This window comes from Stegastes partitus, unplaced genomic scaffold (genome assembly GCF_000690725.1).
Source record: "Stegastes partitus isolate 25-593 unplaced genomic scaffold, Stegastes_partitus-1.0.2 Scaffold70, whole genome shotgun sequence".
NCBI lineage: Eukaryota > Metazoa > Chordata > Actinopteri > Pomacentridae > Stegastes > Stegastes partitus.
Genome location: NW_007577801.1, coordinates 547,359 through 572,477, shown reverse-complemented (window position 1 = coordinate 572,477; position 25,119 = coordinate 547,359). Strand labels below are relative to the sequence as shown.

Genomic DNA, 25,119 nt, shown 5'->3' with positions numbered 1-25,119 from the left:
TAGCTCTCAGGACTGCTCTATACAAAGATATTTAAATAATTCCCAACAAAAATCAATCAAATACCCGTCAAACAGTGATATATTGACAGCACAGCTCTGCACAGGACAGTTTGGGAACAGGATAGGGGTCAGGGTGAAGCCGACATAGGTCGCAGCTAATTTAAAGTACATGCCATCGGCCTCCAGCTCGATCACTCATGCTGAACAGTAACTTCACAGCATTGTGGTCTGAATACACAAGAACCAGGGTGGAGCTCGAACCAACACAAACTTCAAAACGCTGTAATGACAAAAGCAATGCCAGGGCTTCCTCCTCGACCACATGGGGCTTAAGATGCTTTCTTTGCTTCAGTAATAAAAACAAGCAAGAATACTTTTCAACATTTACTGGTTCCAGCTATTAATAGTGTAATAATCTTTTATACAAGGGTACATTTATGATTTTAAATTTATGGTAAGGCCAAGTAATGCATTTGCAGCCTGCAAAAGATGAGATGAATGTAAAAATATATCACCTGTGTTAGTGCTGAGCAAATTGATGTTGTATTTTCATCACCGTAGCAATGTAAACATGTGAAGTAAACATTTGTTAAAGGCTCTCTTCAATGCATATAATATAAAGTATTATTTTACATGTACATGCACTATGGATTCACATTTACATTGGACCTGTTAGATGAAACCCCAGCTAGCTGTCGCCTACCTTCAGATTCACTGATGTCAGGTTGGTGGTGATTGCACAGTTAGTAGCTTAGGAAGGAGAGAATATTGAGGGGAAATGTCAGGGAGGTGTTACTGAGTTTAAAAGAATTTTTAAAAGGAAGCAAGGCAATTTCTTACAGCTATAATTTCTTATTTATACCAATGTTTGGTTTGATTATTTTGGTATTTGTGTGGGATTTGTGTAGTGACTGATTTACCTGTTGATTAAACTGAAATTTAAATCTAGACTAGTCTAGAAGTCCAATCTGGAATCAGACATTCAGCCTCAGTACATCCCATTAACTTTCGGAAATGTAATGTTTGCCTTCATCAAAGTTGAATGGAAGCATATCTTGATCAATTCATTGCCGTGATAGATTTGAGTTAAATTTTCAGACTAAGCGGGATCACACTGTCTACGAGTAAACAATGTATTGGTTTAACATGTGTGGCTAATGTTGGGAAGCCATGCTAATGTCACATACGTATGCTAAATGTGGTTGAATATTGCTCCAGTCCAGTGGTTAAATGGCCGTTTATTCCGGCACAGCCGATATACAACCTTATTTTCATCTCTTAGGTTAAAATACTGTGAAAACATACTGAGTGTTTCATGTTCAAAATCATTTTTCATTCCCTTATGTGTGGGGCCTGTATTAGCAGTGTACCTCCTAAAAGCAGAAGGCAAAGTAAAAGTATAGCTAAAAGGAACAATAATATTTGTTTGTTTATCTCAAGTCATATTATCATCAATGCAATATTCAAAAAGGCCGTCCCACATCGCAGATTTTCCTCTTATTGTGCACTGTAGTCAACACATGTTTGTACTTTATTTGACCTTTTTACCAAAAACTATCTGTCCACCCCTCAGTGCTGGATTTTGTACGATGTTTGACTTTGAATCACCCGAAGCAAATTTATTTTTCATGCAGTTTTCTGTGTTTTGAACGAACCCTATCCACATATTCTGCGTGTCTGGATTGTGCAGAGTCAACCCCGTCTGTAAAAAAAAAAAAAAGAAAGAAAGAAAAATTGTTTTCTAAGTCACGTCCTGCAAATATGACCCAGTATTTCAACCTCCCTCCTCATTAGTGGAAATGCGTTTGTGTTTCGTTACGTAACGGCCCACTCTCAGGAGAATACGACTTATCCAGCAGGCCTGCCTTCCAGCGGCCGTCACAGTCATATCTCATAGTACAAGAAGACGCTCTGATTAAAACTGCTTTGGCCTTGCCCGAAGCTCTCTCACCAACTACTTCCAAGTAATTTATCTTATTGTCGTGAGTTAATATGTTTCGTCTCCTCACGCGGTCTTTTTTTGGCCTTTCTTGGGCGTCTTAATGCTGTTTCCTCTTGGCTGAGGTGAAGCTAAATACTCTGCAATGTGGCTCAGTCTCTGACTTAAGAAGAATGGTAGGAATTCTAGTTGGTTTTCAAAGTGTAATGCCAAAACAAATATCCTCTCCTGCTTTTTTTTTTTATTCACACAGCGCCGTAGGCTCTCTGCAGCTTCTCTGCTTGTGCCGCTGGTTCTAAAGTATCCCCTTGTAGGCCAGAAGATCAAAAAAGTGGGTTATGATGGGTGTGCTGCCAGCCTGAGTCATGCCCCCATTTCACTAAGCCTGGGCCTGAGATGTCAGCAGCACACTGATTTCCACTTCAGTTACCCAGAAAAAAACCCCAACAACTCAAAATCCTGGCCATTGTGCTCAACTCAAATTTGAACTCTGCACACGTTTGGTGCGGCTCGGTTGTTTGCTGACGTGTACGTTGTTTGTAAAAGTTTGAAGAGCGCTCGACGCGTCTTGAGAAGACGTCGGATCCAAAATGAAAAAAATCTGCGATTCGTTGTTTGTATTTGTGGATCAACACTCGGGCGTTTAATCACGGCGTGCCTGCGCAGGAGTTGGTGTGTCTGTATGTTTACACTTTCTGCAGACGGTGGGATTTGTGCTGAATGTAGGCCAGCAGAATCCCTCTTACGTCAAAGGCAGGCAGGCGGGCAGATGCGGGGAGAGAGCTGCTGGTGGTTGTGCAGCTGTGGCCATGGAGGAGGCTGTGGCGCACATCAGTCTGCCAGAGCACCGCTGGCGGTGAACGGGGAGAGACGCAAATAGGACGAGACGGAGAGCGCCGACGATGAAGACCGTCCTCAGCCTGCACAGGAAATGGGCCCACGCGGTCAAGACCATTCGCATCCTGCAGGGACTCGTGAGTGCGGTTCTGCTACCGGGGGGGCTCGGATTTCGATCAGATCTGTGTTGCGTTCAGGCGGCAACTCGTTCTGTAACGGACCCGAGTGTTGCTTTAACGAGTCAAGTTTTGTTTTGAAATCAGGGATCCAGAATTGCAGAAAAGTGGCGCTGAGAGGGATTGTTTGGGTCAAAATTGGTGTTTTTTAACCGGGAAAAGATGACGTAAGTAGTTTGCAAAACGAAATCCGTGACACTGACTCAGTGGTTTGTTTTTGTAAAGAGGTTCAGGTTGTTGTGTACTTTGGAAGTCAGCTTGAACTTGTTTGTCCATGAGGTAGTGTTTTTGACAAAGTTTGTGGCTGTGGTGCTGATGGATGGAGTAAATTATTGATTAGTTAATACAATTAAATAAAGTTAAAATTTGAAAAGTACTGGCTTCTCAATTGCAAAAATCAGTTTTGACTGTCGCGCAACATCAGCTTGGGCTCTGAGTTCTCACGTTTATTCTACTGCTTAATTAAAATATAATTATTGTCCAGTTGATGCTGGAAACAGATTATGCAGGTTGTCATTGTTTTGGTTGTTAGCTGGCTCTGTTTAGCAGGCGTGTGCTTTCATGTAACCTGTTGGTGGTTTCATGCAACAGTGGGTCCGAAGAAAGTTTCCTCCTCAGTGTGCTTTTCAAAGTTCTTGAAGTTTAACCGTTCTGATCAATAATTAATCAACAGAAGCGAGAAGTTTTTTGTAGTCCAACATGCTGTAAGCAGCCCGGCGAAGGCTCGTCATTGTTCTTCTGGGAGCTCCTGATTGTGTAACGACAGCGTAGGCTAATGAACTGACTTTGTCGTTACATCACGTCGTACATTATTAATCTGTTTGGTGGAATGAAACCACCCGTGGTAATCTTTCCTTTTCCCTCCACAGAACCCGGTCATGGAGGAGACCGTGTGGGAGCAGTACACCGTGACCCTGCAGAGGGTGAGTCCATCTGCACCGGAACACAGTCCCACCTCATCTCGTTTAAAACGTTTACTTGTTTCGGCTGTAAAACCCAAGCTGCTGTTCCCAAGTGACTCACTGGAGAGTGCATTTAAATTATTAGTTTGATACTTTGCAGTCAAGAGAACAGAAAGCTGCTCAGACTGCAGACAGCCGGACTGAAGTCATGCAGTCGTGTAAAAAGTTAGAGATTGATATATTATAAATTTGATTTCACTGTACGGTGTGTAACAGACACACACAGACTATATATATATATGAAACTATATCATTTTAATGTCGAGCTTCTTAAACTTGTGAAACATCAAGACTTTCGGAGTTTCCTTTTCTTTTTCATTAATATTTTTCTCAGTTTTTAGACCAAAATAAAGTAAGGAAACAAAAACAAAAACATGTAAAACTTCCTCTAATTTTACTTATTTAGAGCCAGCCATTAGAAAGACGGAAGTAAGCAACAAGATTTAGCAACTAAACAGACATTTTAATCATTTAAAGTTGGTTAAAAGCAAAACAAAGCAAACAGGATACTGAATATACGACTAGGAGCAAAAACACTGCAGCAAAATAAATGCTGATGTTGCTCCATGTATTCTCAATCTACAAATTAGCCACATTTTCACGATGTCAACTGTATAAATTAATATGTTTATTATCTGTTTACAACTTGCTGTGTTGCACCCAAATGCCCAAAATATTAACTAACGCAGTTTAACTACATAAAAAGAGCACCAAATTTCTATAAAATAGATTGCAGTGGTTTAAATACAACCCTGTTATTTAACATTACATCTAGATAGCTCTAAAAGCAAATCAAAAATCAGAAATTTTGAATAAATGTTTGGATTGTTGATAGTTTTAGTCAGTTATCAACCAAATCTACCAGATTTTTTTCCCTTTTGACATTAATTTTTTTCAAATTTTGTGTCTGAAAAGTCACAAAATCACATTATTTTCATAGTTTGATATGTAAATCGTAAACTATAATATTTGATCAAAGATTACAAGGATGCTCAATGCCAGCTTTAGGTAGTTAACAGCCTGTAATTTGGTGATAGGAACGATTCACGTTATTGATGCTCCTGTTAAGTTTGTATATGTTAAATTTGCGCCACATCCCCACACCAGCCGACACTCAGGTTCTGCTGTTAATGTTGAACACGTGTGCGACTGTGTGAGCAGAGCGAACCAGTTGAGCTTAGGTAATCAACATGATGAGCTCATTGTCCCGTGCTGCGGCTCACTGAAGCCAGAAAAGCAGATTTAGTATTTAAAAAAAAAAAAAAAAAAAAAGGTCCTCTGCTGCAGGCATGTGACCCCCACATCTCAACCCCACCACAGCCAGCTGTCGCACTCTGCTCCGGACATTCACTGTTTCATTCTCTGCTCCTGTTTGTTAACTGAACAGTTCTCTTTTTATTTTTAAATATGTTGCTTCAGAACGTGTCTCACCTTGTTTAAGGAAAAGACGTCCCTGCAAGAGTCTGAACCTGAAACTAAACATGCTTGATAATATTCTTGTTATGATACAACACATTCATACAACGTTCATTGTCAAATTAAGTGGAAATCATTTATGTCGCAGGTTTAAAAGCAACCTGAGTTGACCAAAGTTATGTCAGATAGGCAGCAGAAGATGATGTGCAGACAGACGATGTAAAACATGAATGCAAAGACAATGTAAACGTTGTAAAATCAATTCGTAAGTCATGTATAAGTAGTCTACAATACCAAAACAGGCAAAGGAGGATAGCAATCTGTAAGATTAGTTTCTAAAATTACAATAAATGTGTAAGATAAGGACAATTAGGAGCAGTGAAAAGCCAATAAAAACACGAGTTTTTACTTGAAAGTATCAATAGTGGATGAATATGTGATTGAACGAGGATTTCTGTTCTGTAGCTTTCGAGCTTTTTCTGCTCCAGTAGTTACTTATAGTTAGTTTAACTAACTACGATAACAATATATAAATTATGACGTGTTAGAATCGGCTAAATGTTCATCTTCTGTTGACATGACAGCAAAAATAAACTGGTTCAGGAAAGGTAACATAAACATAATATAGTGCTATAAGGCAGGTAACGCACACACAAAATGTATAAAATCAGATTGTTGGTTTGAATAAGCAAATTTGAATTTATTTTTCTCATGATATATGTTTACTGTGGTCAAATTTCTACATGTAAAATGGATGTGAAGTGGGGAGGTGAGAAGAAAATTTGAACCTTTATTGCTTTTGTTATCTCAATGGCGAAGAAAGCCTGATGTGAATTTTTGTTTTTAAAAGTCAAGGAGTTTTTGGGTAGAACATGCAGCATGTGGACACATCTGGAGGACAAACGAGACAATCTGTTGCTTCAACTTCCATCAAACACCGGACATTTCTGATCCAACTCGTCACAAAAATACATCCACCTCTAAATACATTTTTATAGATTTTGCCAAACAACAGCTTAGCAGTGCACCAAAAAATATCCAAGCAAGTCATTTTTTAAATAGCAGAGAATCACGTCATTGTTAAAAATTGCTTGGCTTCACGTTTTCTGCAGTTGCATGCCTCTGTCTTAATCTATTTTGTCTCGAAAATGTGACATTATGGCATCATCAACCACCAACAATCAGTTTTTTTTCATGATTTTTGTAATTGTTTAAGTCTTCGCTTGATATTTTGATGACAGGAAATATTTCTTTCTTTTACTATTTTCTGTAAAGATTACTGCAAAAGAGACTGTTCATGTCATCTTCTCCAGCGTTTGTCTCCCTGCTCGGCACTTTCGCCCTCCCTTTGCCTCCGCGGCCATCTGCTAGAGACAGGGGGAAGTGGTGAATTGTGTGTGTAGGGTTTTTTTTTTTTTTTTTTTAAGTACAGATGGGAGGGAGGGGATAAAGAGACGGGGTCAACAAATCTCTGACCTAATCTCATCTGGGCAAACTGGAGCAGTGGCAGGTAGAATCATTTGGAGTTCAAAACAAAACAAAAAAACATCCCCAAGACAAGAAGCGTGAAGCAGTTTGTGTATAAAAATCAGAAAAAGCGCACACGTGCTCGCTCACACTTGAGAATTTTACGAAGCCGAGGATTAGCGTCGTGATTCAGAGGAGCTGCAGAAGAAGGTGCACATACATGTTTCTGCTGTAATCACATTTAAAATCCCTTTGATCACCGTGTACAATGCAGCTATGATTATGCAGCGCGAGCCGACACACGCCACGCGGATTACATGACCTCTCTCACACACGCAGAATAGATTCCACATGATTTACATGATTCCCGCCATGTCGCCATCAGGATCCAAAGATGGGCTTCGGCATCGCCGTGTCGGGAGGGCGGGACAACCCCAACGAGGACAGCGGCGAGACGTCCATCGTGGTGTCCGACGTCCTGCAGGGAGGTCCGGCTGACGGATTATTGTTGTGGGTGCCTTTTTTTTTTGTTGTTTTCTTATCATCTTAATCCCTAAATTCCACCCAGAACAGTCAGAAAATACACTTTTAGTTCAATGTTGATATGAATTTGCGTTTGTGTTCAGCGAGAATGACCGAGTGATCCAGGTGAACGCCATCCCCATGGAGGGGGCCATGCACTCCTTCGCCGTCTCCACCCTCAGAAAATGTGGCAAAGTCGCAAAAATTGTGAGTAAAGCTTTTGTTTTGTTTGCTTCTTAATAACGCTGACACAAGAACAGTTTCTTCATCAAACAGGAACGACTCGCTCTAAATCCCAACCCAAAGTATGTGCTTTATATCTCATATGCAATCCCAGAAATCTTTGCTCCATTCATCAAACTACCTCACGTCTATAAGGTGTCAGGAACATTTATTGTTTAATAAGTGTCTGGTCCACTTTAAACATGGTATTTTAAACATTTTTGCAGTTGCAGACAGTAGTTGTACGCTCATTTTCCATTCACATCCTGTATATCACACACCTGTTTATATTTAATCCCACAAACCTTTGTCCCGTTGCTCTTTCTGTTGTTTATTTCGTGTATTTTGCACTAACTGTGGTTCATTCTAAACATGCTCTTTTACACATTTCTGTCATTTTTGTTCTGTAGCCCCATGTGTTTTATTTTAACTACTTTGAGATCTGAGCAAACATCAGAATCAAATTCAATAAAGCTGATTCTGATTCTGAAATTGTTCCTATTCCTTGTGGGTTTTAAAGCTGCACTGAAAAATTTAATCACAAGGATGCCTCTCTGCGTTGAGCTCCTAAAAAGGCTACAAACTCATAAGATTAATCTGTGCAAAGTTAGGATTTATTGATTTAGATTGTTCTTAGTTTAATCTCTGACTTTTAAAAAAATAATATTTTATGGATAAATTCTGTCTGTGCTCATCAACAGACAGTGAAGAGGCCCAGGAAGGTTCCAGTTAACCTGCTGAACCGCCCGCCGTCGCCCGACGACAGAGTCTTCAACAACGACTACAACGACGAATACAACTACGAGCAGGACCGCCGCAGCGTCTACAGCGGCCGGAGTGGCGGCGGGCGAGACCACAGCCTGGAGAGGGAGCGAGGCGGCGGCGGCGGCTACATGGACTCTGGCTACCAAACACGTGAGCGCGACTATGACAGGGACTATGACCGGCGGGAACGTGGCCGCAGCACAGAGCGAGACCTCAGCCCGGACCGGCAGTACCGGAGGGACGGCAGCCGAGGTCGCACTCTGGACCGCGAGCGCAGCCCCGACCGCCGCTACCGGAGCGACCACGTGCTGGACCGCGACTACAGCCCGGACAGGAGGTACCGCAGCGAGCGCGCCTTGGACCGAGACCACAGTCCGGACCGGCGCTACCGCAGCGAGCGAGCCCTGGACCGCGAGTACAGCCCAGACAGACGCTACCGCAGCGAGCGAACGCTGGACCGGACCAACAGTCCTGACCTGCGCTACGGACGCGATGGCCACAGCCCCGGACGAGGCCGCGACCGCAGCTTCGAGCGGGGACGAATCCACAGCGACCCGAGGAAGTACGAGGAGCCGATGAAGCGGAGTGGCAGCAGGGACCGCCTGGACCGAACGCCATCGCCCGCCGCCGCACCAATCCCCCTGCCTCGACCCGCCAGAGAACTGCCGAACCTGGAGCCGCTGGAGAAACCTCTGAATGTGCTGCTGCTGAAGAACCGTCCCAACGAAGGTGAGAAGCTGACAGACGTTATCACCAAAGTTACACTGATAGACGTCACTCTAACTTTCAAGTTACAGCATGCAAAGTTTAGTGACATAGACAAGTTTTGATGAATGATGAAATTTGAAATAATGTTGCCTTAATAGGCTGCATGCACCAACAATCATCCATTTTCCACTGCAGGAACTTATGAGCCATATCGAAGCAGCCCAAAACTTTTGCGCATGTTCTCACTACAAGAACCTCGTCTGTAGAACCTCTTTCAAAAACCGCTTTCTTTTGCTTCTAAAGTGCCCTGAAAAACTGCTACATGGGTCTCAGCTGTGATCGATTAAACTTAGAGACGACAACAATCGCCATTTTTCTTTCCTCTCGATATTGAGCAGCAGTCTTCTCCTCTCTGACATAATGATAATAATTTAAATAAATAGAATAATCTTTATAGAGTTCTTGGCAAGATTTAAATTGCAAAAAGAGAAATAAGACATAGAGGCGTAAAGTCATCAGGATTTAAGAGACGGATATAAACACTGGATGTCCTATTAGACCAGTCATGTTAAAAAATTTAAATAATAGACCGTTCAAAGGAAATTAAAATCAAATAAAATCAGGAAACGCTCTCCAGTATGTTTAAAGATGCAACTTGAAGATGTCGCTGACTCAGCTGACCTGATTTCGTTCCCTGGAAGAGACAAAAGACTCTCATTCATCCACAGCTGCTGTTTCAAAACAAGTGACACAGTCTCAATGAAGAAACAAACGAGCTGTAACTCTGTAGAAAGCAGACTTTTAATGGACTTTATTTTTTATTGTTGTTTTTTCCCCCCATATCGTACACGCTGTTGTGAAAATTAAGGCTAGAATGTTGAAGCGAGACTGGATTTAACCAGGAACTCTTTTGCTTTTTTGATACGACACAAGTTATATGAATGTTGTTGTTTTCCAGAGTACGGACTTCGTCTGGGCAGCCAGCTCTTCATCAAGGAGATGACCAGCACCGGGCTAGCCAGCAGAGATGGAAACCTGCAGGAAGGAGACATTATACTGAAGGTAACGAGCTGAAAGTTTTTGCTGTTTCTCTGCGGCGAGAAGCGTCCGAACGCCTCCTGACCTCTCCCTCCTCCCCCGTCAATCAGATCAACGGCACGGTGACGGAGAACCTGTCCCTGAGCGACGCCGGCAAGCTGATCGAGAAATCTCGCGGGAAGCTGCAGCTGGTGGTGCAGAGAGACCGACGGCAGGTTCTGATCCGAGTCCCGCCGATGGTCGACAGCGACTCGGAGCTCGATGGTGAGAGAATCTCGAAACTGAAAAGCAGCAGCTCCTATCCAGCTTAAAGGCGAATCACCACCACCACCACCACCACCACCACCATCAACATATATCCACTACGAACTTCACATTGATCAACTGTGGAAACATTGTTGGCTTTGCTGTTGCTGTATCTGTCAATCAAACCTGTTTTCCCTTCATAATAATAAAGGTTTTACTCACATCAGTTTATAGTTTTATTTAAACACGATTAAAAAAAACAAAGCGGTGGTAGCGCTATGAGCTAACCAGAGAGTCACCCAAACAACCATCACTCTTCCACCCTCATGATTACTCACTCTTTTATACCTGTTTTTGGTGTCACATGACCAGACGGCACGCTGCGATTGGTCAGAACCAATCGAGATAAGTGGTGTGAGTGGATTGTTCACTGACCAAATGTTAGCGGGGAGGAGGGGGAATAGCCCAAAGACCTGTGACCCACTTTGTCTGCTTTTGGGACTGAGTGTGTGTGTGTGTGTGTGTGTGTGTGAACGTCCTCACTCGCCTCCAGCAGGGTGATCTAATCCCCAATCATAATCCCGCTATCGGATATGACAGAATTTCATTACGTTAAGGTTCGCACCGCAGCGGCCGTCTGGTTTCTGCCGTCCGGCTTTGACAACAATAGTGACTGTATGTGGTGTGTGTAAAAAAACAAAAAGAAAAGATGGTGAGAAAATGTGGATTTTAAGAGCTGCAGAGTTCAAATCACCGCTTGATTTATCCGCTGTAACGACGTCACTGCTGCTCTGTGGAAACACACGTAAATGTCAAAAGTTTCAGCGCCTCGTTTGCCGTGATTAAGATCTGCGCGGCTGCTGATGCACGTAATTAGTTCTCAGCTACGAGTCCAAGTCTGACCTTCATTTGTCTGTTTTTGCTGCTTTCATCACCTGTGGGCCATTTGAATCACGTAAAAAGCCTCATTATGTAAAAATTATAAGAGCGTCAAGGAGAAGTTCAGCATTTTCACAAATATCTAACAGAATGTGAATATTCTACCGACACTTGAGTGTTGCTTCAACATGTTTGTCGTTTGTTTCGGCAGATATCTCTGAGATCGAGTCGTACCGATCGTACTCTCCGCAGGACGACAGACGAGGCCATCACTCCGACCTCTCCTCCCACTCCTCCAATGAGAGACTCAGAGACAAACCCAGGTATTCTTTTAAAAATTCATTTCTGACATGCCACAAACCGTAAAGACAAAAAAGAGAAATCACAAAAAAAACTCCCAAATTATGTCTCAAGTAGAAGTCGAGTAGAACGAAGTTTAGCTTAATAACTCTTCTTACTGTTTTCTTTAAACTTTATACAGCTCTTACATTTTCTTAAACTATGTTATAGTCGTACCCATTTTGACATTGTTGTCCAGATTATTCCACAAGTTGAGCCCACAAACATCTGCTCTTCATGGTGGTACGAGCAAATAGCTTTTTTTAAAATGTGAATTTCCTTTTAATTCATAGTTGTTAAAGGATATTTTTAATTAATTCATAACAAGCGCACTTAACGTGGGTCGTGCAGACGTTGCATTTGTCGTGGAGGTGTCAGGAAACAAGGATTTTTAAGATGACGTTTAAACTTAATAAACACCAAAGACAATTCTTTTGCTAGATGTTGCTCAGAAAAGCTAAACAAACTAACATGAGAAATGCTTTGCTTAATACAAAAGCAACAACATAAATATCACACACTATTTAAAATGCAAATACGGTAAATGAACTAAAACAGAACTGAGTGAGACATGTAGAATAAATTGATTTTGATTAAATATCCTGACTTCAGCTCATTTAGAGGAACCTCGGAAAGATGACATTCGGATAATTCTTCCCGTTTTTACGGTTTCTTGCGATGATAAATGGTGTCAACTGGTAAATAATAACACAAAAACAAAATTGATTTCCCACAATTAAAAGATTTAATTGCATAATTTAGAACTTCTTATAGTCATGAACTAAATATGTTTATATGCAGTAGTGGAAAACATCAAGTAAAGCTTCTGTTAAATGTGTTTCTCTTAACTTTATTTTTGTTGTTATTTTTTTAGAAAACTCACAGGAAATGAACCCAGATTGAATTAAATATCCTCTGATGTTTATTATTGATGTATTATTAAATACAGCAGAAATAAACCAAGATAAAGCAGAATAATGTTCATCGATGCTTCATGAAGCTCAGCCGGTCCGTCACGTTAAATATCAGAATTACCAACAGTGATAATGACGCGTTATTTAAAACTGTTGTGCATCAATTTAATGCTTTGAAGGTTTGAATTCAAGTGTAAAATGTGTATTTGTGGCTGGATTTTGCATCTGATTATGCTAAAATTTGTGATGTTACCAGAGAGGACCCACCGAACAGAATGGCTAAAATGGGCGCCATGCCGACGCCGTTCAGAGGCGCCGACCGAGGCGTTGAGGACACGCCCCCTTTGCAGGCAGAGAGGGAGGAGCCTCGATCAGCGACGCCACCAGGTGAACATTATTCTGCTTCTGAATGTCCAAAGCTGCATTAAAAGAGCAGATCATGTGAATAAAGTGAAATGTGAACGAGTAAAATAAAAGTTTCTGTCCTGGACCAGCCGTCACCGTGGCGCCGAAGGTTCACGCTCCCCCCAAGGTGCCGCTGAAGCCGAGCTTGGAGGACCAGGAAGTGTATGGGTACGTAGTTCACAAAGAGGGAAGCTTTTCTGGTTGCTGTGCTTTGTTTTTTGGGAAGCTTTTATGTGACGTTCGTCTTCTTTTTCTGCTCCTTGATGCAGTCCAAACACGATGATGGTGCGTTTCCAGAAAGGCGACAGCGTCGGCCTGAGGCTGGCGGGAGGAAACGATGTGGGCATCTTCATCGCTGGCGTTCAGGAGGACAGTGCAGCCGAGCAGGAGGGTCTGCAAACAGGAGACCAGATCATGAAGGTGAGGCTTCTTTACGTCCACATTCAAACCCTGCAGAATCAAATAAGTTAATAGAAAAACACTGAATGTTTTCATCTTGATCAGAAAATGGAGACTAAAGACATAATGAGTCATATCTCATTATCATGTGAGATATTGATTTACTGCATCAGAATTATTGGAAGTGTTAGTTTTTTCTGTTCTAGTCTTGCTCTTTGTATTTTTATTCATGTTTTTATTCCTATTACTTTTCTACGAGTCACTGCAGCTTCTCATGTTGTGTCATTTTGTCGTCTGAGCAACATCTGGCACGAGGATTTCCTTCAAGATTAATAAAGATTTAAGCTCAGTTTGACTTAACATAACTTAAACTAGCTTAGCTTAACGTAACTTAAATTAGCTTCACTTCAAGTAACTTTATAAAAGGGTTTAATTAACATTCTGTACAATCATTGAAGGTTTGGTCCAAAATGTTATGTAATGTCTAACCTGAATTCACCCCCAACTGGTTTAATATAATTTAATGTCAGTTAATAATGACTGGGTTTAATAGTGTAGATTCTAATTAACTGATTTTCTGGCAGTTCCTGTCTCGCTAATGACCTCCTAATAACTTATTTAACTTGTGCACAAGCTGAAAACTTTGCACAAAAATGTATTTCATGTGTAAAAACAATGTATTTATTGTATGAGTGTTGTAATAATATTCTGCACCATAATGCTGCTTCTAATTTGTCTGTTTCAGGTGAACAACATGGACTTCAGGGGGATGGTGCGTGAAGATGCCGTCCTCTACCTGCTGGAGATCCCCAAAGGAGAAGACGTGACCATTCTGGCACAGAGCAAACCTGAAGGTACCGACTAACAAAAAGAAAAAGTAGCACGAATGTCAGCGATTAAACCAATGATAAACATAGCAGCAAATGAAGCAAAACTTTCACTTTGGTGCAGTAAAAAGGATGCTCATGTGTCCTGTTCAGTGCAGTAAAAATACATGCAAGATTTATGAGTAAATACATTTACAGAGACCATGTAGGTAAAAAATGAAAGAGGCCCACGATCCAGCAGATCAAACACTACTTCCTGTTTTTAGCTTGATTCTGTGGTCCTTAGTGTAGTCCTGGATGGGCACACTATGATATTCTTTTCCTCCCGTTTTAGTGTACAAGGACATTTTAGCGTCTGGCAGAGGCGACTCCTTCTTCATCAGAACCCACTTTGAGTACGAGAAAGAGGCTCCGCAGAGCCTCCCGTTCTCCAGAGGGGAGATCTTCAAAGTAACGGACACGCTTTATGACGGCAAGCTGGGAAACTGGCTGGCGATCCGCACCAACAAAGACAACCAGCTGCTGGAGAAAGGAATCATCCCCAACAAGAGCAGGTACATGCTGGTTGGGGAGCTTCATATACTGGATGTGGGCTGAAAGATTTGTCAGAAAAATGCTTCTGAAGGTGAGAAATAGGTGCTTTAAAAATTCCACAAGGAGCAAAAACCACTGAAATAGCAAATTAAGTTCAGTAGCTCCTGAAACACATTGACTATATTAATAAATGAAGTTCGGCCAGAAAGAAATTCGCTTAAAGTTTAATGGCATAATCTGGAAGTGATGCAGAAACCGAGCCTTTAAAGTCAATAAAACTTCAAGACTGATGTCTGCCTGAAGTACATGAGTGTCTATAATTTATATCCTGTTTGTATCCCTGTAACTTTTGTCATTAAGATGCTGCAAGACCCGACTTAGAGCGCTTTCTGTGACTTTGGATAGTGTGTGTTCAGGCTGCTCTTGTGCAAAATACGTTAGAAATCAAAGAAAATCAATGCAGTGAATTTTGCAAAACCAAATACGTCCGTGTTTGTTGGCAAACTGAAAGAAGGGAGTCAGGACCTCCGCAGGGAGTTTGTGGGATTAAAAACAAGACAAAAATAATATTCTGTGTAATGTTATTGTTGGCAAACTACCAGCACAAACTCTTCATTCTTCGTTTAGTGGCTGAAAAGCAGCTGCTAGCAACACCTAGATCCAACAGCTGTACATCAGCAGTCGTCAGAAACATGCCGAGAGCGTACGTGAAACTTCTCGAGACCTCACATTTCTTTTGTAAACTTTGTCCCACAGAGCGGAGCAGATGTCGAACGTCCAGAACGCTGCTCGGGCTGCATCGGGCAACGACAGAGGAGACTTCTGGAGGCTCCGAGGCCAAAGAGCAGCCAAGAAGAAAGACCTTCGCAAGAGCCGGGAGGACCTGAGTGCTGCCCCGGTGACCACTCGGTTCCCCGCCTACGAGAGGGTGGTGTTACGAGAAGGTACCAAATAAAATGTCCTCCTGAGGTTTAGATGCTGCCGCGTGTTTGTCCTGAGTTAACATCCTGTCTGTTGTTTTGTTCAGCTGGCTTCAAGAGACCTGTGGTGATATTTGGACCCATTTCTGATGCGGTGAACGATAAACTGGCCAACGACATTCCCAACGACTTTGTTGTCGCCAGTAAGTGTCGTCTCCACTTAAAATAACACAGTAGCGACAAAAACAAGTCGTCTGCTTTGTGATTAATCTTCTCTCTTCTTTCAGAAACGGAACCAAAGGACGCAGGAACTGAGAAATCCTCCGGCGTGGTGAGACTGAACACCATCCGACAGATCATTGAACAGGTACAGCGGAGAAGCGATGCTGTTTTATGTGAATGCCGTTACGTTGTGCGATATTTAACCTCCTGCTGCTGCTCCAGGACCGCCACGCTCTGCTGGACGTGACTCCCAAAGCCGTGGACACCCTGAACTACACCCAGTGGTATCCCATCGTCATCTTCCTGAACCCCGACAGCAAGCAGGGCGTCAAGACCATGAGGAGCCGCCTGATGCCGGGATCCAACCGCAGCGCCAGGAAACTGTACGAGCAGGCGGTCAAGCTGAGGAAGACCTGCTCGCACCTCTTCACTGGTGGGTTTTACCCTCAATGTGGACGTTAACAGGATCATGTAACCCCAGTCAGAGATAACGGGTATCACGAAGGGAGTTGCCAACGTTCTTCGTTAACTCAGGCTTTCTGCTTCGAACTTGAACTAAAGCGGCGCATCACAGGACTCTGCTTCTGCACCAAATAGACGTGTAATATGTAGGTAGATTGTGTTATAATAGGAGTAACTTTATTTATGTGGCACCTGTTTGAAATAGAGTTCACAAAGACAAAAAGTAGACTATTGAACAACAACAACATATGATATAAAGAGAACCAAAAAAGCCACATCCAAGTGAAGGAAAATAGAGGGTAAAACCATTAGGACAAGGCCAGAAGTATTAGTAATACTGGTAATATTAAATAAATAAACTATTCGGTCAAACTCTAAACATAAGTAGCCACGGTGATCTAGCAGAGTAAAGCAGGTTTTGACCTGGAGGAATAAATCAGACATGGATGTTTGAATGAGAGGCCTTTTCAGAGACGCAAACTCATCACTTTTCAACAGAAAATGTTCATCTTTCTTTTTCAAAATAGGCCACCTATGAGATAAAAATGGAGTTTGTCTTCCTGCAGCTTTAGCTTCGTAGCCTGCAGTTTTTCTAAGTGGACGCGGTGCAGAAATGTGAAAATTGTAGGTTTTTTGACAAACAACACGAACATGTTCCTGACACGTCTAAAATGTGTGAAGTGTGATGTTGGACTCCTGTTAAAAAAACAAAACAAAACACTGCTCTGATGTTCCTGAGCTGATTTCCAACATGCTTTTGTCTGGTTGTCTTCTTGTTTTTGTCTTATTAATGTGTTCGGCTCCCAAATCTGTTCTGTTTTTCTAAATAATGACTGTTAGAGTTAAAATACTTCAAGTAACTACAAATGAGCGTGTTTTAACGAATCTTTTTCAAATATTTCTCCCTCAGGCCGCCACAGTTCTCTCCTTCGTTACCCCTCACCTGTCGAAATTCCACGTTTTTATAGAATACAGATATTAAAAGACACATGGAATAAACCTTTTATGATTCACACTTACAATTTCCAGAATCGGTTTTCTTGCCAAATGTGGTTTCAAATACACAACAGTACATAAAACATCAAGCACATTACAGTTAAGTAGAGAATTTACAAAGAAGGATGAAAAGCTTTAAACACAAATCAAGTGTTAGGAGTCAAAAAAACAGCATATGAAGTGAATCCAGGGGATTTTAGGTGATAAAAAGGTAATAGAAACATTTACTATGTGCATAAATGTGAAAGTTGTTGCCTCTTAACTCATGTTGTAAGTTTTGTTTTTCTGCTTATTCAGCAACCATCGACCTGAACTCGGCCAACGACGCCTGGTACGGCAGCATCAAAGACTCGATCCGGGAGCAGCAGGACCGAGCCGTGTGGGTGTGTGAGGGCAAGGTGAGGCTTAGCTTAGCTTTGTTAGCCCACTCATCTGGATTCTGGAGGGTTTTTTATCTGCCAGACATCTTTGAAAATCTGTTCTCATGCCTTCTCTGTGTAAGCACTAACTATCCCGTCACTTCCTCTCCTCAGCTGGACGGTTCAGAAGAAGACCTGGACCTGCACGACGACCGCATGTCCTACCTGTCGGCGATGAGCGCCGACTACCTGAGCATGGACAGCCGTCTGACCAGCGACTACGAGGACACGGCGGACGAGGGCGGAGCTTACACCGACAACGAGCTGGACGAGGCGCTGGACGAACCTCAGCCGGTTTCGGCCATCAGCCGGTCGTCAGAGCCGGTGCTGCCAGACGAGGTGAGTTAATATAAATCCTGTACCGGTATTTAGGATAGAAGACGCTTAACATCAACACTCAGGGCTCCAGACTGAAACATGGCCACCTGATCACACTCTGCTAGCGTGAGCTGCTACCGTGTTAGCTGTTGTGATTAGGAATAGTACTTCTTCATTTTCAGCTCAGTCTGACAGCGATCTAATTCACCGTCACTGTGTTTGAATAATGAAACTGATTTAAACTGAGAACAGAGAGGAGGCTGGTGTTGAGGTTGATGTCAGATTTAGAGGCAGGATAACACCGACTGAGTCTGCTAACAAGACAAAAGTCGACTCCTACGTTCACTCATGATGACTTATGCAGTGCTGGAGCTGCAAAACTGAAATTATTATTGACAACAATTTTGGCTTCTTACAGTTAAATAAACGTGATCAAATGCTGTATTAATATTTAAAATGTAGAAACCGTATTTAAAAATCACTCCCAACTAATTTTCGGTCTTTACAACTGTCTGAGCTGCTGCTGTGCTGCCGTCACCTGGCTGATGTTTACCAGAGGTTACTCAGAAAAAAAACAAAAGAAATGTAGTGCCTAATATGTAGAAAGCAATAATATATAAGCATGATACAGTAATGAAATATAATAAGATAAAAATAATGATTATACCAGTAAAAAGTGAACAGTACAGATTAACTTTATTGATCTCTCACTGAGGAAATGTCTGTAATTTATGTTCCAGATGAAGCCTGGCTAATAATAATGACATAATAGAGATGATGTTCAGCTGTCACATGTACAGATTTATACTTTTAGACAAAAAAACACACATTTCTGTTGTTGCACTCAAAACATTATCGAGACAAACATGATGCTGCACATGATGAGCTTTAGGAGGACCGTGTTCTGTTGTTGATCCAGAAGAGCTATTAAGACAGAAATCAGTGCTAATTGTAGTTGTTGAGCTTTATAGAGACAAATATCGGTTTCTTTTACACTAAAAGGAAGAAAAGCAGCGTTACATGAATGTTGTTGACGGCTGCAGAGAGAAAACTGTTTAATGATGCTGTTGCACTGGAAGAGCAATAAGATGAAACTGAACTGTATCGATGAGTTTGTCAGGTGAGGCGTTCATGGGAGCGATATCAGAGAAAGACTGGCGACACATTTAATATATTTTAAAGATATTTTACAACATTGAGGGAGGGGCTAAAGTAAGTCTGGAGCTCCGACCCGCTAACGTCCACCGCTGTCGTCGTCACCATGTGTGTGTTTGTGTGTCTAAACCCGCCGCCCTCCTGTGTTGTGTTTGTGTAGAGGCCTCACCCTGAACCTCGGGCTCGTATGAGGAGGTCGGGCAGCAGAGAGGTTCTGCACCGAGAGCCCAGCCCTCCCCCTTCGTTTGTCCCCGAACCCCCCAAGGTGAGACTCCCCCACCTGCTCCCCTCTAACACCACTCCACTGCACTCACCTGTGGTCAGTAATCACCTGTCACGTCGTGTGTTTGTCTGCTGGCGGCAGCTCAGGCTCCTTCATACTTGTGTGTGACATAACTGTGCAAAGGATTGTGGCTTTACTGCAGTTGATGCACGATGTTGGGGCTTCCTAGATTATTATACAGTATGGACGTTGAAACGCAGCTCTAAAGAAGCTAGCGTTCCTTCAAGTCATTGTTATCTGAAGCCCTATAAAAAAGAATTAAGATTAGCCAGATAGCGCTCTCTTCTTCATGCCTTGGTGATGAATCAACAGCAACATGTAGCAGCAATAGACACACAGCAGTGGCAATAAGAAATTAGTTTAACAGGATGTGACCGTTTCATTTGAAAGCATCAGATGCAAAATAGCACCAAAGAATGTGACGAAAATGCAAAAGTTTGATCATATGAACCAGCTACGAAATTTAAAATAGGAATCTTGACCTCAGTTTACCTTTTTATTATTATTTATTTGCCTTTAATAATGTGCAAGATGACATCACTCCTAATTTATTTGTATACGTGTGTGTTGAGTTAACATTAAAATTAAAACCTGTGTGCCTTAATGATAAAATAGTTAAACTCAATTTAAGGTGTTTAAATTCAAATTAAAGTTTTTTTTCTGGTAATCTCACGATCATCAAAACTTCTGAATATCTACTGAGATAAAACATTTGAGCATGATCAGTGTTTCCGACTTTCTTGATCACTTCTGTTTGCACATATATAAAATGACTAAGACCAGAACTAGACTTGACAGCAGTCGTCCCAAACGCTCGCTTGACTTGGTCTGTTTTCTTTTAGCTCCAAGGTGTTTTGTTGAAGCTTTTTAATTAAATAAACTCGTCTGCAGTCGTGGTTTTAAGATGCTGAGGAAAGGAAAAGCTTATCAGCAACATCTCTGAAGTTCCTGAACCTACAGAAAGTGTTAAATAAAGGTTAATCCTCCTGTTACCTTCAGATGTACTGACATCTTTTATCCTTGGGTTCATTTTGACTCCAGCAATTTAAACGTCCAGAAAATATCATCATTAAAATTGGTTCCAGAGTTTATGTGTAAATAGTTCTTTAAATACAACTGAAACAATGATGTCACTTATTTACAGATGTTAATCATTGACCCCAAAGATAATAGGAGGGTTAAATAGATATTTACAGGATTCCAGATTATGTTGACATTCTCCTCTCCATGTTCCAGGTTCGTGGTCAGACTCGGACCGACTCGACGCGGAGCTACGAGTCGCACTCAAGCAGCACCATCAGCAGCGACGCGGCCGGAGGGAGCAAGCCGCCGCCTCCACCGGTGGCCATGAAGCCCAACATCGGCCGACTGCACCAGTCGTCAGAGGAGCAGAGTCCAGGCAAGGAGGACGAGGAGGACCCGGCCAACAAGTCCTTCCTGGGAAAGGTGACTCGTCTCTTCTTCTGTAGCTTCAACACATTCTGACTTGTTGCTCCTCAGATTTCCTCTTTTAAGAAACACAATCTGACATGTTTCATGTTTAGAGGCTCGGTTCTTAAATTCCTTTTTCTTCCTCTTTTACTTTCTCTGCTTCTAAAACGAATTAGAAAACGGGTGACCAGGTAACGTCAGCGTTCACCTCCTGTGTCTGCGGCCCTCCTCTCAACCCATAACAGTCACTGTTTCATCTGACCGTCACTCCCATGTGATTCATGCCCCGTGGATGTTCACCATCTATTGTTTCGCTTCATCGAGAACAGAAAGTTGATTTGTGTTTATTGATTTTCTTCCAGATCAAAGCGTTTGAGAAGATGGACCACCTGGCCCGAGCTCAGAGGCTGCTGGAGCTGCAGGAGGCGGAAAACGCTCGAGTCAGTACTAGTTATTATTATTATTATTATTATTATTATTATTAATAATAATGTTAGAGCAGTAAACAGATGAAACTGAAAGCTTCAGAGCCTGAACAGGAGGTTTGTAGTTGACTGTGTTTTTATAGTGTATCTTGGAAATATGGAGGTTTGGTTTCACCTTCATTCCGAGGATTTGAAAGGTGTTTCCTTAAAAGACAGCTAAATTGAATTAAATTAAATAAACTTAATTACACATTTTGTAGCCAGAAATGTTTGATTTTTAACTTTCCTACAGCCCTTAGATCATTTATGTGCCCTCTATGGTTCCTTCAGGAAAATGATCAGAATCTAACATTATGACACTTCATCAAAATGAAAACAGATCCTGTAAACAGCAGAACAAACCTGCGCTCTTTAGCTCAACTGAGGATCCACAGCTGCTGCCACCAACAGTCATGTGATAATAATTCAGTGAATATTCAGATGAACTGCAGGCTGAGTTTTTTCAGAGCTGGCTGGATGAGATAAAAGAGAGAGAATGACGAAAATTCAACTGAACTGATGAATTCAATAAAACGACAGACAGATAGAGGATACATTCAGCACGGGGAAACATCTTTCTAGCTTTTGTCTCTGATTTGTTTTTCTGCTTTGGGGGAAGAAAATGTCGTTGGATTCAAGGTCTTTTTTGATTTTGTTGTAAAATAAGTGATCAGAGAAATTGAAGGCAGGCTGAAGTAAAATCAAGTCTTTCTTTAAACACCACAAGCTGGTTCTGTGTCCGTCCTCACAGCTCAGTGTGGACAGAAACTAACTCTGAAGTTCAGTTAACGTGAGGCTTCTGCACAAATCAGGGGAGCTTCTGCTTGACTTGTTTTAGCAGCGTCATCACACACAGAGCAGCAACTTCACTGTTTGGTCTTTAAGAAAAAAAAAAAAGGAAACAGATTGAATGGCAGCAGGGCTCGTTTGTTCAGCTCTTATTGTGAAAATCCATGTTACAGGTGTGATTTGACTTAAATCATTTGCAGAACTATAGAATGTAGATCTAGTCTGGAAAAGGGAAGAAGCTCCACCGTAGGATTAATTGTTTTAAGATAGTCATAAAATAATGTGAACTATTTTTTCAGTAAACAAAGATGGAGAAAGCTGCCAAAACACGTCCAACCTCTTGGGATTCATGTAAAGTTTTTTTTTGTTTGTTTGTTTTAATAACTTCTGACACGTCCGGGTCTGTTTCTTTTTTCTACTCAGCTGGAAATCGCCCAGAAGCATCCGGACATTTACGCCGTCCCAGTGAAGCTGCCAAAACCCAACCACAACCGTCCTCAGCCAATCGGGTGAGAGAGCCAGAGCATCACCGTCCTCCCAGACTTTTAGAATAAAACATCTCTGTTAAGCTGAGTGTCTGACCTGCTGTGTTTGTGTTTGATCAGTTCCAGCTCCAACCCCGAGCCCCAGACCCCGTCCAGGCCGTCGTACTCGGAGTCGAGGGGCCACGAGGACGACGAGGCCGAGTACCGGCGGCAGCTGGCCGACCAGACCAAGAGAGGATACTACAACCCCCAGAAATACAAAGACACCGAGCTGTAGGGAGTGGCCGTTGCCACGGTAACGGCTTCCTCAGCTTCACCTTGACTCTCAGAACTCCTTCGTCTGTTCCCATCCGGGCCACGAACACGAACCACCTGTCCCGAACAAAAGCCGACTCGTCTGACGTCCTGCTCCTCCTTCACACGCCCGATGGCTTCGCTGTAAATATTCTGTCTGTTGTCTGTGAGCGAGCTTTAAGTTTCCCTCCGTCACACCCGACCTCAGGTTGTGCCTCTCACGGTGACGTTACAGCCAATCAGAGCCTGATCTGAAAGAGGAGCTCTGAAGATATGTCCAGAATCCACACAGGCTTTTTTAAAAAACATTTATATTAAAAAAAAAATGCTGATTTTAAAGCAGATTTTGTTTCCTGTCCGGACGTCTGGAGACGCCATAGTTCCTCATTTAGGTCGTAGACAGAATTAATGGAAAGAATCGTGCATATAAACACATAAAAGCCCTTTTCAGACACGAAATATGTTCAATTGCACCTTTATCAACTGTCCAATTAAGTAACAGCCTGGTTTTTTCAGGAGTTCCTAGAAACAGACAGTTCTACTGATGTGTGGTGATAATCTAAATGTAAAATAAAGAATACAAAGCAAGTAAAGACGGTGACACAGTGTGACCTGCTGCTAGATCTGATCCATCCTGTCTCCATGTCGGGGATTAGTTCTAATTATTGAATGAAGTTACTGCTGCTGTACATAAATATGTGCACCTCTCTTTGGAGAAACTCACACGGATCCTGTTGCTGTTGTTTGGCACCGCAGATAATTAACAAAGTCAGAGGAAGTAATCCTCAACAGCTGGAAGCAACAACTTCAGCTTCCTGTTAGTCAGACCTCCTACAGACCGTCTTAAACGCAGTAAAGCTGTGTTTTTATTGTCATTTCAGTTCATATTAGACGTGAAATTGTAGGAGAAGCCAATGAGGAAGTTGTTTTGGTAAAATCTGCTTCACACACTTAAAGAACGTCACTTATCTTTGCTATACTTTGTTAGAAATTAAAATTGTTAGAAAAAGTGTGACTGTGTCCGAGTCAGTGGGATTGCAGTCGTGACTTTAACCGTAAAGTTACCATGGAGCTCATCTAGACACGAAGAAGACAAAATAACTTTTTTAGAGTCTGAAAAGGGCTTCACTGAATGTTTATGCAAATTTATCAAACTTTAAATGTCGTCCAGCTGTCGTCTGCTATCCAAAGTTTTAAAATACTTTTAATCTTGTGGGTTTTTAAAGCTTAAAGTTTTCTGACTGTTTTCTCTGTTACCAGACTGTAACGTTGATCACATGAGAGGCAGAACCTGGAGGTGCTGCAGACTGTACAGCAGCTGCAGCGTCAGGGTTTTATAGCCGCCGCTGTCCAGAATCACGTAGAACTCAGTCGCTGTGTTTTGGTGCATTGTGGGAAGCTGCAGCAGATCTTCAAGTGCCTTGTAGCTCTTATATAATAAAACTGTTAACAGATAAAGATCAGAAGCTGGAGCGAGCTTAGAGAAGCTGGAAAACTTTAACCACACGTTTACTGACGAAGACGTTTCCGTCTGACGTTACAAACACGAGCTGCGGATTTAAACTGGAAACTTCCTCCTGTGTTGTTGTTTTTCCTTTTGTTGATGCAGAAGAGCGTCGCCTTCACCGCAGACAAACTCCTACATCACTGAACACCTGTGTGTTATATGTGCAACGTTAAAAGATCACAAAAAAAAAAACAATCTTTCTATGTTTTTGGTGAATGCACTGGAATGAACCAACCTGTTAGAGATGTCAGAGTTTATCATGACGAGGGGAAACATTTGTAAAACTTGAGATGGATCTAAAGGGTGCAGGACGTTTGTCTTCTTCTTCTTCAGCAGCAGCTCGTGAACCACAGACAATCACATTTTTATGGTTTTTATATTCTGACTACAACCTGCGCCCGACTCCGTCACGTCTTTGTACTCACCAGTTTTGGGGAATGTGGTGACAATCATGTTATCTTCTGAGTATCTGTTAGTTTGTGATTCTGTTTTTTTTTTTTAGTTTGTCGTCTCCTGAGCGTTACACACAGACTCTCGGGAAAATACTATGAAATAAATCTCCTTTTTTTTACACTGTGGTCAAAGCGTCGGGTTGCATTTGTGTCCTCATGAGAATGTTTGCTGTGTTCATATCTGCTCTGAACCTTCACAGTTTCACATCAAGTGAAAAGTCGCTGATTAATCCCAACACACTGACTTTAAGGTGCGTTTACACTAAATGATGCTTTTCTGACTTCACGTATCTGTAGATGTTTCTGAGTTCTGAACCCGTAATTCAT

At 42.0% G+C, this 25,119-nt stretch overlaps 1 protein-coding gene across 3 annotated transcripts in view; it reads left to right on the top strand.

The window, feature by feature from the left end:
• Window positions 1-24,918, top strand: part of tjp2a (tight junction protein 2a (zona occludens 2)) — a 42,950-nt gene extending 18,032 nt beyond the window's left edge. For all 3 annotated transcript variants that reach the window (XM_008276390.1, XM_008276389.1, XM_008276388.1), the window contains 23 exons: window positions 3,822-3,875; window positions 7,183-7,307; window positions 7,424-7,526; window positions 8,243-9,035; window positions 9,973-10,076; window positions 10,163-10,316; window positions 11,389-11,500; window positions 12,687-12,817; window positions 12,925-13,003; window positions 13,105-13,255; window positions 13,980-14,088; window positions 14,396-14,615; window positions 15,352-15,539; window positions 15,623-15,718; window positions 15,803-15,882; window positions 15,960-16,170; window positions 17,493-17,593; window positions 17,729-17,953; window positions 19,248-19,352; window positions 20,607-20,816; window positions 21,164-21,241; window positions 22,478-22,563; window positions 22,660-24,918. In XM_008276390.1, coding sequence (XP_008274612.1) covers window positions 3,831-3,875; window positions 7,183-7,307; window positions 7,424-7,526; window positions 8,243-9,035; window positions 9,973-10,076; window positions 10,163-10,316; window positions 11,389-11,500; window positions 12,687-12,817; window positions 12,925-13,003; window positions 13,105-13,255; window positions 13,980-14,088; window positions 14,396-14,615; window positions 15,352-15,539; window positions 15,623-15,718; window positions 15,803-15,882; window positions 15,960-16,170; window positions 17,493-17,593; window positions 17,729-17,953; window positions 19,248-19,352; window positions 20,607-20,816; window positions 21,164-21,241; window positions 22,478-22,563; window positions 22,660-22,816 — 3,663 coding nt within the window. In that variant the 5' untranslated portion in view covers window positions 3,822-3,830 and the 3' untranslated portion in view covers window positions 22,817-24,918. The remainder of the gene's footprint in view (window positions 1-3,821; window positions 3,876-7,182; window positions 7,308-7,423; window positions 7,527-8,242; window positions 9,036-9,972; window positions 10,077-10,162; window positions 10,317-11,388; window positions 11,501-12,686; window positions 12,818-12,924; window positions 13,004-13,104; window positions 13,256-13,979; window positions 14,089-14,395; window positions 14,616-15,351; window positions 15,540-15,622; window positions 15,719-15,802; window positions 15,883-15,959; window positions 16,171-17,492; window positions 17,594-17,728; window positions 17,954-19,247; window positions 19,353-20,606; window positions 20,817-21,163; window positions 21,242-22,477; window positions 22,564-22,659) is intronic.
• The last annotated feature ends 201 nt before the right edge of the window (window positions 24,919-25,119 follow it).